Below are 17,550 nucleotides of genomic sequence, written 5' to 3'. Positions count from 1 at the left end.
CTGATGTGGACCGTCCAGTTCTGGACCTGGAGGATCTGCCTTGGGTGAGATCGCCAGGAGGGAGTGGGCCTAAAGGAGACCTTGTTCCTATCCTGGCGTACTTGCGGCCTTTGTTGGTTGGAAGAGTATTCTGCCGTCGCGAAGCGGTGGGAAGACCGAAAGGGCTGAAACTGACGCCTTGAGGGGGTCTACGAGGCTTGGACTGAGGGAGAAGAGAGCTTGTGTCTCCAGTGGCGTCTTAAAATTCTGGTCCAGCTGGGATCCGAAAAGACGCACTCCCTGAAAAGGCAGATTGGTAAGGGACTTTTTGAAGACCAATCCGCCTGCCAAGCTTTGAGCGAAATTGTACTCCGTATTGCAACCACATTGCTGGACGCTTAAGCAGCGCAGGACGCGGCATCCAAGGAGGCAGAGACCAGATAAACCCCCGCGTGAGAGATCTGATTGGCTAGCTCGGCCAATCGCTTTGGTTGGGCTCTATCCAGAATGCCCTGGCGGAGATCCTCCGCCCAAGTAGCTATGGCCTTTGCTACCCAAGTGGAAGCGAAGGCCGGTCTTAGCACCGTCGCAGCCGCTTCGAATGCTGACTTTGCTAAAGATTCTATGATCCCGTCGTTAGAATCCTTTAGAGACGCCACACCTGAAAATCGGAAAGACCATGTTATTAGATAGTCTGAACACGAGAGCGATAACAGAGGGGGAAGCCGACCAGTTGTCGGTGAGCTCTTGAGAAAATGAATACAGCACGCTGAGGCGCTTCCCTCTTTAAAAGTGCCTGGTCGGATTTTCTCTTTCCCTGGCAGGGTGCTTGCCCAACTCAGAGTGCGAAGTGAAGACTCTGGAAGGTGTTTCTGCTGTCTGAACGAAACCTCCTGATCTGAGGATTTCGCAGGGGAGTCTGTGATTTCGAAGGTGTGGTTAATCGCTGCAATGAGGTTCTGTACCGTAACCTTCATGTCCGCGTCATGGTCCAAATCCAGCTGTAAAGTCTGTTCGGATGGCGCGTCTGAAAACGCCTCGCCTGACTAGACTGCTGGGAAGGACTATGCGGTGAGATGGGGTGAGTGGAGGATTCCGGCAGGAGATCCTGCCTGGGCCTTTTGCGGCTTATGCTGGCTGGCTTAGATTGGGCCTCTTGTAACCTGCTGGATCATGCCGAAGTGTCCAGGGGCACCTTATCAAGAACGGCCACTTGGGACTGAGACACCCTGGTGAGTTCTGCCACTAATTGTGATAGAGAAGAAGCCCAGCCAGGAATTGGGGGGGGTTCACTCCCACGTGACGCAATAGATGGCTCCTGGGCGGCGACGGACTGAATGGGATTGCTGCAGTCTAGGCAGAGTACGACTGCACGTTAAGAATTTGACTAAAGTGCAAGTGGGAGCCGGACGAGCACGAACAGACTTAGGGATGGACATAATGAAGTAAGGTCCCTGAAGCAGTGCCGGAAGGTTGGGGGACAGAATGGCAGAGGTGTCATTCTGCAGATGCAGAGCTACTCACGGTCCGGTGATACCCCCAGTAAGCGATGCTACACGGCTCGTCCGGCTTGCAGGCCCCAGCAGAGGAGAAAGGAGTCCACTGACAGGCTGAAGGAAAAAATGGCGGCAGCCTGAGGGGAGAAGAAAAGGAGCATGCTCCCAGGGAAGATGGGCGGAGCTAATCACCTAGAGAGAAGATGGCACCACCCGTTGTAATAGAAGAGGCTAGTCAGGGAAGAGCTGGTGGGCGGGCCTAAAACGGGCGGGAAAGAAGCCCGTCTATGACTGAAGGCGGGGGGCGTGGCCGCGACGCAGGACAAGGCCACAACTGAAGCCGGGGCCTAAATTAACCGTGGCGGCCGCCTGTCAGCGCGGAGGCCTCGGAGCCCTGCCGCAGCGACCGCTCCCGAGGACCGCCGCTGGCAGGGCGGGAGGATAGGTCGCCTAAAGATGAGAGGGAAGAGCTGTGAAGCCGGGTCTTGGCGTAAATGCGGCGGCCGCCGGGAGGCGCGGAGGTCCCGCAGCCCTGCCACAGCGACCGCTCTGTGGTGCACCGTCTCCGTATGAAGCTGCTGAGGACGCGACTCGGGGGCCCATCTGTGATCCGTTTGCTGAGTACTGTTAAAATCCAACGCTGTCTGATCCATCAGAATGATGTCCGCGCCTCATCCAACCGTCAGGCTCTGGTAGGCAAGTGGTTGGGAGACGGGGGGGCGAGGACCACATGTGCTGAGCGCCCGTGCTAGGCTCTGGGTCCTGCCGTGGAGCGCTATGAGGATACGGGGTGGCAGTACACACCGTACTCATAGTCTCTTTGTGGGACTACAGATGTGACGATTCACTCTGCATCCCTCCCGAACCTGAAAGAAAAACGACGCACACTGAGGTAGATAAGGGTCTAATGGAAGACCCGTGTCTACCTCCTACTGACACTAAGCTAAACTGGATATCTTACTTCCTGTCGGTGAGATACTGCGGAGGAGGAGCTAACTTTATTTGCATAGTGTCAGCCTCCTAGTAGCAGCAGCATACACCCCATGGTTTCTGTGTCCCCCAATAAAGCAATAGAGAAATATTTCCTTTCTAATCGCTGGGGCCACCATTTTCAGAGACAGAGTTGCCAGGGTTAAGTTGCACGTTGAACTCTTGGTGCAATAAGTCCAGGAAACACCTAACAGATATCACTAAGGGTAGGCAGGAAAAGAGTCAGCACTCACCGCTCTTTAATTAAAGGGCTGTACATGTAGCGCAGAGAGCTCGCCCACACCTGAGGACTGTGGATGTGCGTGATGCCACTCAACCAACTGTGGAGAAACAGGAGAGGATGCCATCAGCATGGCCGAAGGACTTATTTACAGAGTATAAACTATTAATAACAGATTCCAAAGTGACAGCAAGACTTCTACAATGCACAATATAGGGGCATTCCCATCTCCAAGATACTATCTCAATATATAGTAGTAATAATAACAACAGCAAATATGTTCAATTAGAAATGTAGTATAGTTCTTCTGATACGCTAGGTCGCATAACCAATGTGCAGGGCATTGCAATAGCTTAGATATCCATGGTTACAACCACTAACAGCTGTCACTATATGAGTGGTTGTAACCATCGATACCAAAACTACTGTAATGCCCTGCACATGGGATATGCGACCTAGTGAATCAGAAGAACTACACTACATTTCTAATTAAATGTACTTGTTAATATTACCCCTACTAAATATTGGGAAAGGATCTCTGAGCTGGGAATATCCCTTTAAGGCCTCATATAGAAGACCATTTTTCACACATGTGTTACATCGGGGTGATTTCACAGAGAATATATATATATTATATATACACACATATACATACATACCCATTATAGTCTACAGGTCTGTTTCATGCAAACAGTTTCAGCGCAAGAAAAAGGAAAAATGACTATCTGAATCATGGCTCTATCACACCAATGCAAATGTACGGGTCCATGAAACCGTCTACAATACACCGATAGTATCCTAGTGCTGTCTGTACTGTCCGAAATTCATTGACCATTTGCTAGAATGCTAGAAGTTTGAATTAACGGAAGATGTTGACAGTGCAGTGTAATCTCAACGTGTTTTGAGGAATGAAAAGAAAAAACAATACACTGAAAAAAAAAAATCCCCCAAAAACGTTAAAGGCAGCACACCATATACCCGAAAATTTCAAGTGCTATTTAACATATAGGATATACATTATATATAATGAGCTGTACATTTTTGACATACTGAGAACTTACATTCCCACAAGTGGTAACGTGTAAGCCTTTGGGTCAGATTCCAGTACAAGGAGAAGCTTCCTGGTTTGATCCATCGTCAAATACCTAAAGAGCAAAAGACAAAAAAAAAAAAAACGAAAAGTATGACATCGGGCCGAGTGATACCCGGTAAAACATCAGATCACACTCGGACGTGAGCGAACCCTTATTGTGTGGTTAAAATGCCATACCTGTATGAGAATATATGCATAAAATATTTTCGTGACTTTCGGCACGCGAATACAAGCCCTCATAAAGCCCCATTGCCATATTCCAAGACCCAGAACTTTAATTTTCTATTGGTGGGGCGGTATGAAGGCTTGTATTTTGCGTGCCGAGTCTAGATTTTATTGATACCTCAAATTGCAGTTAGCACTTTATATTGTTTCTTTTGTGAGGAAAAGAGGGATTTTGGGTTCTTACCATAAAATCTCTTTCTTGGAGCCTTCATTGGGGGACACAGATAACCATGGGTGTATGCCGCTGTTGCTAGGAGGCTGACACTATGCAAAACAAGAAACTTAGCTCCTCCACGGCAGTATACACCCACCGACCGGCACCAAGCACCTCAGTTGGTGAAAAAAGCAGTAGGAGAAGCAACCAAAAACCATAAACATATGTACCAACTCAACAAGGGACTCTCAGACCCATCACAGTACTACTAAAACAGGGAGGGTGCTGTGTCCCCCAATGAAGGCTCCAAGAAAGAGATTTTACGGTAAGAACCCCAAATCCCTCTTTCTTTATCGCCTTATTGGGGGACACAGATAACCATGGGACGTTCCAAAGCAGTCCCGAGGGTGGGAACAACAATAAAGGAACAAAATAAGGAAGGGCTTAGGTCGGTCGATGCGCCACCGCTGCCTGCAGAACCTTCCTACCAAGAGCTGCATCAGACGAGGCCTGGGTATGAACCCTGTAGAACCTCGCAAAGGTGTGCAAAGACGACCAGGTCATGGCCCTGCAGAGTTGTAAGGCTGAAGCCTGGTGACGCACAGCCCAAGAAGCCCCTACAGCCCGGGTGGAGTGGGCTTTCACTCCCGGAGGGGGCCGTTTCTCCTGAAGACGGTAGTCCTCGAGGATGGTAGACCGAATCCAACGAGCAATTGTGGATTTGGAAGCCGGAAGACCTTTCCGGCAACCCTCAGAAATGACAAACAAGGAATCAGATTGGTGAAAGAAAGCGGTCCTGGCAAGGTAAACACGCAAGACTCTCACTACATCCAGTTTGTGGAGCGACTTTTCCAGAGGATGAGCAGGCGCAGGACAAAACGATGGAAGGACGATATCTTCGCTAATGTGAAAGGGAGATACCACTTTCGGAAGGAAAGAAGGAACTGGCCTGAGAACAACCTTATCTTGGAGGAGGATAAGGTACGGAGAACGACAGGATAAGGCCACCAGCTCAGAAACTCTCCTGATGGATGTAATGGCGATTAGAAAAGCCACCTTCCATGAAAGAAAAGACAGAGGGATATCCTGGATTGGCTCGAACGGCGCCTTCTGGAGAGCGCCAAGAATAAGATTGAGATCCCATGGATCTATCGGAGAACGATGAGGAGGAGCCACATGGGCGACTCCTTGGAGAAAAGTCTTCACTTGCGGTAAGGAAGCTAGATCCTTCTGGAAGAAGATTGCTAGGGCAGACACCTGGCCTTTGAGGGTACTGAGGGATAGGCCAGCATCCAAACCGGATTGGAGGAAACCAAAAATGGGAGGAATGGAGAATGATAGTGGAAAAACATCGTTTTCGTCACACCAATGAAAAAAGGCCTTCCAGTACCTATGGTAAATGCGGGAGGAAGCCGGCTTCCGAGCCTTAATCAAGGTCTGAATGACCCGGTTGGAAAACCCCGATTCCCTCAGAATCGCGGCCTCAACAGCCATGCCGTTAAACTCAGAGACTGAGAACTCTGGTGGTAAAGGGGGCCTTGCGAGAGAAGATCTGAACGGTCTGGAAGCCTCCAGGGGACGTCCGCGAGCATGTTCACCAACTCCGCGTACCAAGGGCGTCTCGGCCAGTCTGGAGCCACTAAGATGACTGGGATGCCCTCTGACTTTATCTTTTTGACCACTCTTGGGATCAGGGCAAGCGAAGGAAACAGGTAAGGTAGTTGGAACTGGGACCACGGAATTACTAGGGCGTCGTAACTGACGGCTAAAGGATCCCTGGACCTGGCTACAAAGTGAGGAACCTTGTTGTTCATCCGAGATGCCATGAGATCGACGTCCAGGGTGCCCCAACGCTGGCATATCTGACTGAAGACTGTGGGATGAAGGGACCATTCGCCTGACGCTAGACCTTGGCGACTCAAAAAGTCGGCTGCCCAGTTTTCCTCCCCTGGAATGTGAACGGCGGAAATCGCCGGCACGTGACGCTCTGCCCAACGGAGTATCCTTGCCACTTCTGACATCACCTGCCTGCTGCGAGTACCGCCCTGGTGGTTTATGTACGCCACGGCCGTGGCGTTGTCTGACTGAATGCGGACCGGTTTGCCTACGAGAAGATGCTGCCAACGAAGGAGAGCAAGGAAGATTGCCCTGATCTCCAGAAGGTTGATGGGCAGAAGAGTCTCCTGGGCGTTCCAACGCCCTTGGGCCATTCTTTGATAGTAGACCGCCCCCCATCTTAGGAGACTGGCATCGGTGGTGATGACCTGCCACCGAGGCGGGAGAAAGGATCTTCCGCGGAGAACTGACGCCGGCAACGTCCACCAAGTCAGCGATTGTCTGACTCTGAGCGGAAGAAGAATGGGGCAATCCAGAGAAAACGAGGTCTTGTCCCAGACTGACAGGAGGAACAGTTGGAGAGGGCGAGAGTGGAATTGTGCAAAGGGCACTGCTTCCATAGAGGCTATCATCTTCCCCAGGACTCTCATGCAGGACTGAAGGGACATGATCCTCGAGCGTTGAAGGGACTGGATCCCCTTGCGAAGGGTTGAAAACTTGTCCCTCGGTAGAAACACTCGGGCTAGATTCGTATCGAACTCCATGCCCAAATAGGTCAGACGCTGGGTAGGGCGCAGAGTGGACTTGTCCTTGTTGACTATCCATCCGAGGCGTCTGAGGGCATCCAAGGTTATGTGAAGACTGAAGACAGTCTTGGCGGGACGAGCTCTTGATCAGGAGATCGTCCAGGTAAGGGATGATAAGAATCCCTCTGGATCGAAGGATGGCCATGACTGTTGCCATCACCTTCATAAAGACACGAGGGGCGGAGGCTAGGCCAAAGGGAAGGGCCGCAAACTGATAGTGATTGTTCTGAATCGCAAAGCGGAGGTATCTCTGATGCCGCAGAGAAATGGGGATGTGGAGGTAGGCATCCTGAATGTCCACCGAGCAGAGAAACTCTCCGGGCTCCATCGAGGCTATTACCGAACGCAGAGACTCCATCCTGAAGTGGTGGATCTTCACGTGGCGATTGAGCAGCTTGAGGTCCAAAATTGGACGAAGAGAACCTTCCTTTTCGGGACAACAAAGAGATTCGAGTAGAACCCTAAAAACATTTGTTTGTAGGAACGGGAACGATGACCCCGGCGGAAAGGAGAGAGGAGACGGCCTGAAGGAACCCTGGAACCTGTGATCGCTGTCTTGGGGATCGAGACAGACAGAAACGACTGTTTGGGAGGGAAGAAAACTCGATTTTGTATCCAGATGTGATGATTTCGTCGTCGACAACGGATAGCCATGCGCCCCTTAAAAAGGAAAGTCTGCCTCCCACCCTGGAAAGCTTTCCAGGTGGGCGTGACCCGTCACTTAGATGAAAACTTTCCGGATCGAGAGCCTGAGGACCTGGAAGGCTGACCTCTGGATCTCCAGCGAGGGGCCGGCTTATAAGATGGCTTTCTCCGGTCCCTGAAAGCAGTGTTCCGTTCCTGCTGGGATGAACCTTCTGCGGGAGAGAAGGGGCGAAAGGACCTAAAAGGCCGAGAAACCTTCCTGTTAGAGAACCTCTTAGGGCGGGACTGGGGAAGGGAAGTGCTCTTTCCACCAGTGGCATCCGAGATTATCTGATCCAGCTTGGCGCCAAAGAGCCTAGTACCGTGAAATGCCAGGTTGGTGAGCGACTTCTTTGAGGTGGTATCCCGCATTCCAAGACTTCAACCAAAGGATGCGGCGTACGGCCACAATGTTGCTGTTAGCTCTAGCTACGCACCCAGCCGCGTCCAAGAAGGCGGCCAAAAGGTACTTGCCTGCATGATTAATTTGGTCTGCTAAATCTGCCAGCTCGTCCTGAGGAGCTGCCGCTGAAATGCCCCTGCGCAGAATTTTTGCCCAAGCCGAAATGACTTTCGCCACCCAAGCGGATGCGAAGATAGGACAGAGGGATGCGCCGGATGCCTCAAAGACTGACTTAGCCAACGACTCTATTTGCCTGTCTGATGGGTCCTTAAGAGAAGCTCCGTCCGGAAGGGAAAGAATCGTCTTAGAGGAAATACGAGAGACTGGTGGATCTACCTCGGGAGCTTTGGTCCATTTCGTGACTAGATCCGCATCGAAGGGATAAAGTACATCTAAGTACTTGCGGCCTGAAAAACGTTTCTCAGGATGTTGCCAGTGATTGGCTAAGGAAGTGTTGAAATCCTTGTTATTAGGAAAGGTTCGAGATGGAGGCCTCGCTTTCTTAAGGGAAACAGAGCATTCCTGAGGGGGGGCCTTATCCTCCTTTATCTTGAGTGTTTGGTATATAGCCGATATGAGACTATCTACCATATCCCGAGTTCTAGCTATATTGTCCGCCTCGGAGTCTGATCCAGATTGTGAATCCTCGTCTGACCCAGGATCGTCTGCCGATGAGGGAGACGAGGAGCGTAGCCTGAGAGAAGCGGAGGGACCCTGCGAACTGGAAGAAGAGCCAGACAGGACCCGCTTCCTAGAGCCCCTACCTGGTCTGTCCGTCTGAGGGTCACGGTCCGGTGCTGTCGACTCACTATGAAAGGCGGTCGGTGCACAGGTGACTGCAGATAACTGAGGTAACCGCTCTAAGAGCTGGACCAGCGATTGAGACACTTTTGTCAGATCAGAAACTGACTGAGACATCGCCACGGCCCATTCAGGGGGTGGGGTGGTCTCCACCCGGGGTTTGGAGTGCTTCTGAGGGGCAGACATGGCGGAAGGGCTGCAAGACGGGCAGAGGGGAGACGACTGACCCGAAGCCCACTTCTTTTTACAGCGCGCGCAGGCGTAGTGAGTAGCGGTGGGTCTGGAGCAGAAGGCCCTTGCCAGGTTGGGCATAAGTCTCAGTGGTAGAAACACTACCTGAAAGAAACTGCGGGGGGGGAGCTAAGTTAAGCATCAGGGAGAGTCAGAGTCGAGCCTACCGAGGTTCAGGAGCAGACACACTGGCGTTGTGGCCCCCAGGCAAAAATCCAGAGAGAAGGAGGAAGAAGCTCCGGAAATCCAGGAAGAGAACTCTGGCGGTGGGCGGAGCTTAGCCCCCGCACTGCGCGATTGGCTGAGACCCGGGGAGGGGGCGTGGTTAATGACACGCTGACAGGGCTAAAGAGAAAGGAGCCCTGAGATAGGCTGTAGAAGCGCACGAAGAAAGTGCGCGCACAGGGAGAGGGAGGACCGCTTTGAAAATGAAAGCGCTCCCTCTGCTTTCACTAGCGACGGCGCGCCCGGGATGCCTACTACCGCAGTTAAAGGAGAACTCCCTCTGGGCTGAATACTGAGGAGAGGGGACGCAGACCGAGGCAGCGCCCCCCCCCCCCCGCGACAGGAGGGCCGCGCGTCAGAGAGCCGTGTCAAAAGGAGGAGTGAGGTGCTCGCTGTACTCGATTGCAGAAGTCTTTGATAGGTCTATGAGAGCGGGGCTGAAGGGAACATTCAGAAGCTTACCTGATGTCCCTGATGAGGCTGACCGCAGAGGCCCACGATAGAGCGCAGGCCGCTGGGAGAGGCGATCCTCAGTACCCGCACCATCCGCATGGTGCAGAAGACGGCTCCAACCCCAGTGTCAGGGGAAACGTCACCACTGGCGACCGCCGTATTCCTCTCAGCCCTGTCCTAGGAGAGGGATGAGGAGGGGAATCGGCTAGGACCGTCCATCCATGGCCCCTAGCACCCGAGGGTGATAGGGGAAGGTCCTGCCTGCGGGCCTGAGAGTTGCGATGTGGGCAATACCACATTGCTCGCTCAGCCGCATTAAAAGGAAAAGCAGGATGAACTCACATCCCGTTTCCTGATGCTGTATCTGGAAAATAAAGGGGAAAACATTAAAAAACACAACAAAAACCTGAAAAGAAAATGATTAAATGCGGATCTGGGGAGATCCCGGTCCGCCTCCTACAGACACTAAGCACAAACTGAGGTGCTTGGTGCCTGTCGGTGGGTGTATACTGCCGGGGAGGAGCTAAGTTTCTTGTTTTGCATAGTGTCAGCCTCCTAGCAGCAGCATACACCCATGGTTATCTGTGTCCCCCAATAAGGCGATAAAGAAATATAATTTAATGTATGTATGTATGTATGTATGTATGTATGTATGTATGTATGTATATATATATATATATATATATATATATATATATATATATATATATATATATATGTGTTTTCCCCCATAATAATATACCGTGGTATTGTTTTAGCTTTTGATAAATTGGATTTTACAGATGCAGCAATAAATATCCTATAGGTTTATTTATTTTTTTTAAATTGGGGAACAGGGGTGATTTGACTTTTTTTCTTATAATACATATATTTTTACATTATTAGAAAAAAATTATAGAAAAAAAAATTTGTGTGAATCAAACTTTGCTACTTGTTAATATTTAGATTAAGAGTTACAATTAAAGAGAGACATAGAGAAGAATTAGGCTGCAGTATTTAAGTAAAACTAATTTAGCTAATGAGCAATAATTGTGAAGCAGGAACTATATAAATGGCAGCGAAGCACTGGAGGTCGTCAGTGAGGCTTTATCTATGGCATGTCATTGCTGCTACCGTAAGTATAGACCCAGGCCCTAATACACATTTGGCATATTTTTCACTCCTTAAAACTTTGCAAAAAAACACTTTGGTCTGGATGCACTCAACATAAACCACATCTCGGAAATAGAAAAATAAGTGCCTGGTAAATAGAAGCAAACAAGTGTCTTAAAAACACTTTGCGGCGGCGGTCAGAAGGACAAGCATATGTCGAGCCGCGCCGGTGTGATTTGGATTTTTTTTTATTAAAGCACACTCAGAATAAAAAAGAAGCTTACCCGCATTTGTGTGTTCCTTGAAGCTGGGCAATATTATTGTGACTGCTCAGGTTCCTGGCGAGGGCCGTGGGTATAATTGGGACAGGCTTTATGGGAGTACTCTCAAATGTATTCGCCACGGTGACAGCCGCCCAGCGAAGATCAAAGTGAAGATTGTCCATGTTCTCCGAGTAAGTGATATGAGCTCTCACAGTGAGCAATTTGGAGAGATCCAAGGCTTCTTTGCTGTGAAGATGACTCTGAAGACCCTTAAAACAAAATAAAAAAAAAAAAAAAAAAAAAAAAAAAAAAAAAAAAAATATAGATAAAAAAAATTCCTTTTTCATCTGAGAAACAATACAATTAAAGCCCGACGACGGCAATTTCCATTTCCTTCTTCCTACTTGACATTCAAAAAGGGACAGATCAGCCTTGTACGGAAAAACAGAGAAAAGAAGAAAAAGAATCAAATAATCCTGGCAAAGACAAACACTAGATCACAGCAATAATAGAAGAATATGGAGGAGCCAAAACCCCCAGACTGTAGAGAGAAGATTTATTCCAGCACCGGCCAACAGTCGCGCCTGGTCCAGTGTGGGAAGGGGCTTGGTACCGCTACAGAGAATGAGGCGGGGCTTGGTACCGCTACAGAGAATGGGGCGGGGCTAGGTACCGCTACAGAGAATGGGGCGGGGCTAGGTACCGCTACAGAGAATGGGGCGGGGCTAGGTACCGCTACAGAGAATGGGGCGGGGCTAGGTACCGCTACAGAGAATGGGGCGGGGCTTGGTACCGCTACAGAGAATGGGCGGGGCTTGGTACCGCTACAGAGAATGGGGCGGGGCTTGGTACCGCTACAGAGAATGGGGCAGGGCTTGGTACCGCTACAGAGAATGGGGCAGGGCTAGGTACCGCTACAGAGAATGGGGCGGGGCTTGGTACCGCTACAGAGAATGGGGCAGGGCTTGGTACCGCTACAGAGAATGGGGCGGGGCTAGGTACCGCTACAGAGAATGGGGCGGGGCTAGGTACCGCTACAGAGAATGGGGCGGGGCTAGGTACCGCTACAGAGAATGGGGCGGGGCTTGGTACCGCTACAGAGAATGGGCGGGGCTTGGTACCGCTACAGAGAATGGGCGGGGCTTGGTACCGCTACAGAGAATGGGGCAGGGCTTGGTACCGCTACAGAGAATGGGGCGGGGCTTGGTACCGCTACAGAGAATGGGGCGGGGCTTGGTACCGCTACGGAGAATGGGGCGGGGCTTGGTCATTGTTCATCGTCTTGTTTTTTGGACTGGATACGGGTATAACTGAGGCAGGCTTTTAGTTCAGGGCAGGCAGGCCATTGATCAATGGCAGGAACAATGCATCATGCTGGGAAGGAAGTTCCAGTTTCTATAGTGCTGAAAGAATGCCAGTGAAGGATTCAAAGTCAAAAATAGTGGATGGACAGCACGAATCAGGATAGTTCCTGGACATACACTGGTACGTGTACGAAAAAAAAAAAAAAAAAAAAAAAAAAAAAAAACACAGAAAAAGATAGTCTTACCAACATCAGGTCAGATTACCAAGTCATTAGCAGAATGCAGCAGACCCCTATGATAAAGGTGGGGGCAGCACAGATGCAAACAGCCACTCACAAACCTACATATTCATGGAGGGGGAGGCTGTGTAGTAATAAACAAGCACACAGATGGAGCTTGTATAGGACGCTGGTCACACACAGGTAATGCACAGTGTCTGGCTTACAGAATATTGATGATGCCCATACCATTAGATCAGGCGGGCTGCCCAGCATTATATAAGTGCACCCCACTATCCACCCAACCAACACTAAAGGGAGTACCAATAGTATTATTAATTTGTGGGGGATGAGGGCAGTAAGACCATGCTTTCCCACTGTCACGCACAGTGTAGGAAGATTAAGTGCAACACAAAGGGAAAAGGGAAAGGAAGCCGAAACGCTAGGGAAAGGGGGAAGTGGAGACCCCTAGGTAGACATAATAGCACCCTGCTTCCCCTACTGTCCCTGTATTGGATCCACACCAATTGCCGAGCAGGCACCTATGCCCTGTATATCACTAGGCCCTGAATAAGGAAAGAGTGTCAGTCCCCACTGTACACTAAAGAGAAAAAAAGGGAGACAAACAAGGGGGAAGCAGCTTAGCTTGAGCAGACTCAGAGAGGTAACACCAAATGTCCTCCAACAGCACAAGAGAGGAAGTAAGCAGACTGCCATAGCTCCAAGCCTTCACAAGGGGAAAATGTGAATATCACCAGCGATTCACTGAAGCAGACTGGGAGTCTATAAACACCCAGGTCCAGGTATGTCAATTAGAGCCAGAGGGAATTTGCCGTTGGGTCCAAAAGTCAGAAGGATTAGGAAGGCGTCCAATGCCAAACGCAGAGACCTTCTGCAGCCAGATGCAGAGCAACCGTTTGTAGCATCTGACACATCCGTGACACCTACAGGCACTGATACAAATCCTGCCCTATTTGTAGAGGGTCTACAGCACTGCCTATCCAGAACTTACGTTTGTGAATATTGCAGAGAAGAGCGACGTAAGGAGCGTATATGCTGGAGGAACAGCAGAGAACATCTCATTTACATAGAACCGGACAAAACCGTATGTGGACACATCCAGTCAACTGGCATGGAACAGGGAGAAGCCAGCCGTGGACCTTCTTTGGACGAGTCATCCAAGGCAGTCTCCAGACGACTTCTTGAAACACCTTTAAAGCACCACTCCACAATTGTTTTTTTTAGCGCTGGAGAGGCACTTTAAATGTAAGCCTCCTATCCCCGTTCTTATACTCACCCTCCGGTGTCTCTTCTGTTTTTTTAAATGCCACTCTGCTCCCCCTGCGTCATCTTGTGAGCGCAACCTCTGACTGTCCATAAGTCAGTAACTATGTCACAAGAGCTCTATACAAGTCTATGAGAAACAGAATGAGGCAGGAACAGGGCTCTCACAGACTGTAGAGAAAAGTGATCTCTGTGCAGCTCCATGAAACACTGGAGTGATCCAGCAGGTCACAAATCGCTGGAGATCGACGGGAGCGACGGAGAAGCAAATGAAAATGCCGGAAGGCGAGTATCAGACAAGGGGCAGTGGAATGACATTTAAAGAACCACTCCAGTGCTTATTTTTTCAGTGCTGGAGTGCTGCTTTAATCTAAAACATTGCAGAGCGTAGAAAATGTTTGCAATCACTCCGAGCTAACTAATGTTAAGAGACGTTCTTAAAAGGGAACCTGTCACCCCCCCAGGGCATTTTTAACCCCTTTACTACCAAGGTTGGTTTGCACGTTAACTCCCGGGCCAATTTTTAAAATTCTGACCACTGTCCTTTTATGAGGTCATAACTCAGGAACGCTTCAATGGATCTAGGTGATTCTGACATTGTTTTCTCGTGACATATTGTACTTCATGTTAGTGGTAAAATTTAATTCATATAACTTGCGTTTGTGAAAAAAACAGAAATTTGGCGAAAATTTCACAATTTTCCAACTTTGAATTTTTATGCTCTTAAATCACAGAGATACGGCACTCAAAAAACGTAATAAGTAACATTTCCCACATATTTACTTGACATCAGCACAATTTGGGAACCAAAATTTTTTTGTTAGGAAGTTATAAGGGTTAAAAGTTGACCAGCGATTTCTCATTTTTACACCAGCATTTTATTTTTAGGGACCACATCACATTTGAAGTCACTTTGAGGGGTCTATATGATAGAAAATACCCAAAAGTGACACCATTCTAAAAACTGCACCCCTCAAGGTGCTCAAAACCACATTCAAGAAGTTTATTAACCCTTCAGGTGCTCCACAGGAATTTTTTGAATGTTTAAAAAAAAAAAAAAAAAATGAACATTTAACTTTTTTTCCACAAACAAAATTACTTCAGGTTAATTTTTTTTTATTTTACCAAGGATAATAGGAGAAATTGGACTGGAAAAGTTATTGTGCACTTTGTCCTGAGTACGCTGATACCTGATATGTGGGGGGGAACCACTGTTTGGGCGCATGGCAGAGCTCGGAAGGGAAGGAGCGCCGTTTGACTTTTTCACTGCAAAATTGGCTGGAATTCAAATTGGACGCCATGCCACGTTTGGAGAGCCCCTGATGTACCTAAACAGTGGAAACCCCCCACAAGTGACCCCATTTTGGAAACTAGACCCCCCCCAAGGAACTTATCTAGATATGTGGTAAGCACTTTGAACCCCCAAGGGCTTCACAGAAGTTTATAACATACAGCCGTACAATTAAAAAATCATTTTTTCCACAAAAATGATCTTTTCACCCCCAATTGTTATTTTCCCAAGAGTAACAGGACCCCAAAAGTTATTGTGTAATTTGTTCTGAGTACGCCGATACCCCATATGTGGGGGTAAACCACTATTTGGGCGCATGGCAGAGCTCGGAAGGGAAGCAGTGCCATTTGACTTTTTTGGCTGGAATTGAGATCAGACGCCATGTCGTGTTTGTAAAGCCCCTGAAGTGCCAAAACAGTGGAAACCCCCCAATTCTAACTCCAACACACCCCTAGCCCTAACCGGAAAATGGAAATAAATACATTTCTATTTTATTATTTTTCCCTAACTAAGGGGGTGATAACGGGGGGTTTGATTTACTATTTATGGCGGTTTTTATGTTTGGCAGCTGTCGCACGCTAAGAGACGCTTTTTTATTGTAAAAATAATTTTTGCATCACCACATTTTGAGAGCTATAATTTTTCCATATTTTGACCCACCGAGTCATGTGAGGTCTTATTTTTTGCGGGATGAGTTGACATTTTTATTGGTACCATTTTCGGGCACGTGACATTTTTTGATCGCTTTTTATTCCGATTTTTGGGACGCAGAATGAACAAAAAACAGCGTTTCATGAATTTCTTTTGGGGGGGTGCGTTTACACCGTTTCGCGTGCGGTAAAATTGATAAAGCAGTTTTATTCTTAGGGTCAGTACGATTACAGCGATACCTCATTTATGTGTTTATGTTCTGGCGCTTTTATGCAATGAAAACAATTTTATATAAAAAATTATTTTTGCATCGCTTCTGCGAGCTATAACTTTTATTTTTTCGCTGATGAAGCTGTGTGGTGGCTCGTCTTTTGCGGGACAGGATGACGTTTTCAGCGGTACCATGGTTATTTATATCCGTCTTTTTGACCGCGCGTTATTGCATTTTTTGTTTGGCGGTATGCTGAAAGCTTTATTTTTTTGCTTCGTTTTTTATTTTTTAAGGGGATCAATATAGGGGTTAACTAATAGGACAGTTTTATAGGGCGGGTCGTTATGGACGCGGCAATACCAAATATGTGTACTTTTATTGTTTTTTATTTATTAGGGAATATTTTTTTTTTTTAATTTTGCGATTTTTTTTATAAATTATTTTTACACTTTTTTTTTAACTTTATTACAATGTCCCAGGGGGGACATAACTGTCATGTGACAGATCGCTGATCTGTCACATCACAGATCACTGCTGCAGGCTTCCTCATGCCGGCGCTTTGCAGGCATGAGGAAGCCGCCTCCCTGCAGGCCCCCGCCGCCATTTTGGATTCGGGGACCAGCAGGGAAGGAGACCCCCGCAGCAGCGCTGCACATCGCGCTGCTGTGGGGGTCTCAGGGAAGCACGGAGGGAGCCCCCTCCCTCCCGATGCTTCCCTAAACCCCTGGTACACTGCGATCGTGTTTGATCGCAGTGTGCCAGGGGTTAACGTGTCGGGGGCGGTCTGTGACCGCCCCTGACATAGTGCCGGGTGTCAGCTGTGATAATCAGCTGACACCCGGCCACGATCAGCTGCGCTCCCCCCGTGAGCGCAGCTGATCGCGCTAGATGTACTATTCCGTCCTTGGGACTTAGGTCCCAGGTCACATGGACGGAATAGTACGTCTAATGTAGGAAAGGGGTTAAGTAAAAGAGCTCTTATATTTCTTATCCCTAGGAAGAATTTTATAAATTCCCCGCCATACCTCTATTGTGTCCTGGAGGTATGTTTTCTCCATCTGTGTCAACCGCCTCGCAGCCATCCATGATCGCCCTCTTACCTCTGTGCACCGCCTCCTGTGTTCCTCGTTACATGACTGGCGCCTGCGCGCTGCAAACATTTCTCGGGTATGCGCCGTGCCCTCTGCCCGAGAACTTATATCAGGCGATGATGTAATGATATCGCACCTGCGTGGAGCGGAGGAAACAGATCCTGCCCTGCAGTGTGTTATGATGTATTCACACTGCTGAGCTGGGAATATGGCACCTGCGCAGTGAGGATCTCTGCGCCTGTCCCCATCTGCCTCCTCCTCTTTCCTCCACTGTAATACGTCGGCACTTCAGCTCACTAAGACGCTGATTAGTGCCGACTTATTATGATGGAGGAAAGAGGAGGAGGCAGATGGGGACAGGCGCCAGATTCCCAGCCCCGCAGTGTGAATACATCATAACACACTGCAGGGCGGGATCTGTGGCCTCTGCTCCACGCAGGAGCGAGAGCATTACATCATCGCCTGATGCAAGTTCCGGGGCAGCGCGCACGGCGCATGCCCGAGAAATGTTTGCAGAGCGCAGGCGCCGGTCATGTAACGAGGAACACA

At 49.0% G+C, this 17,550-nt stretch overlaps 1 protein-coding gene across 1 annotated transcript in view; it reads right to left on the bottom strand.

Annotated features, from left to right (window-relative positions):
- The window catches only part of STIL (STIL centriolar assembly protein), a 52,957-nt gene that overhangs the window by 26,292 nt on the left and 9,115 nt on the right, over positions 1–17,550 (bottom strand). Inside the window, exons 6-8 of the mRNA XM_073544371.1 lie at positions 10,973–11,220; positions 3,747–3,830; positions 2,699–2,785 (exon numbers count right to left, since the gene is read on the bottom strand). Of these exons, the coding sequence (XP_073400472.1) occupies positions 2,699–2,785; positions 3,747–3,830; positions 10,973–11,220 (419 nt within the window). The remainder of the gene's footprint in view (positions 1–2,698; positions 2,786–3,746; positions 3,831–10,972; positions 11,221–17,550) is intronic.

This window comes from Dendrobates tinctorius, unplaced genomic scaffold (assembly GCF_039654945.1).
Source record: "Dendrobates tinctorius isolate UK_male_01 unplaced genomic scaffold, ASM3965494v1 ptg000138l, whole genome shotgun sequence".
NCBI classification, from domain to species: Eukaryota; Metazoa; Chordata; class Amphibia; order Anura; family Dendrobatidae; genus Dendrobates; species Dendrobates tinctorius.
The sequence above is the reverse complement of the archived record's forward strand: the minus strand, read 5'-3'. Positions and strand labels throughout refer to the sequence as shown.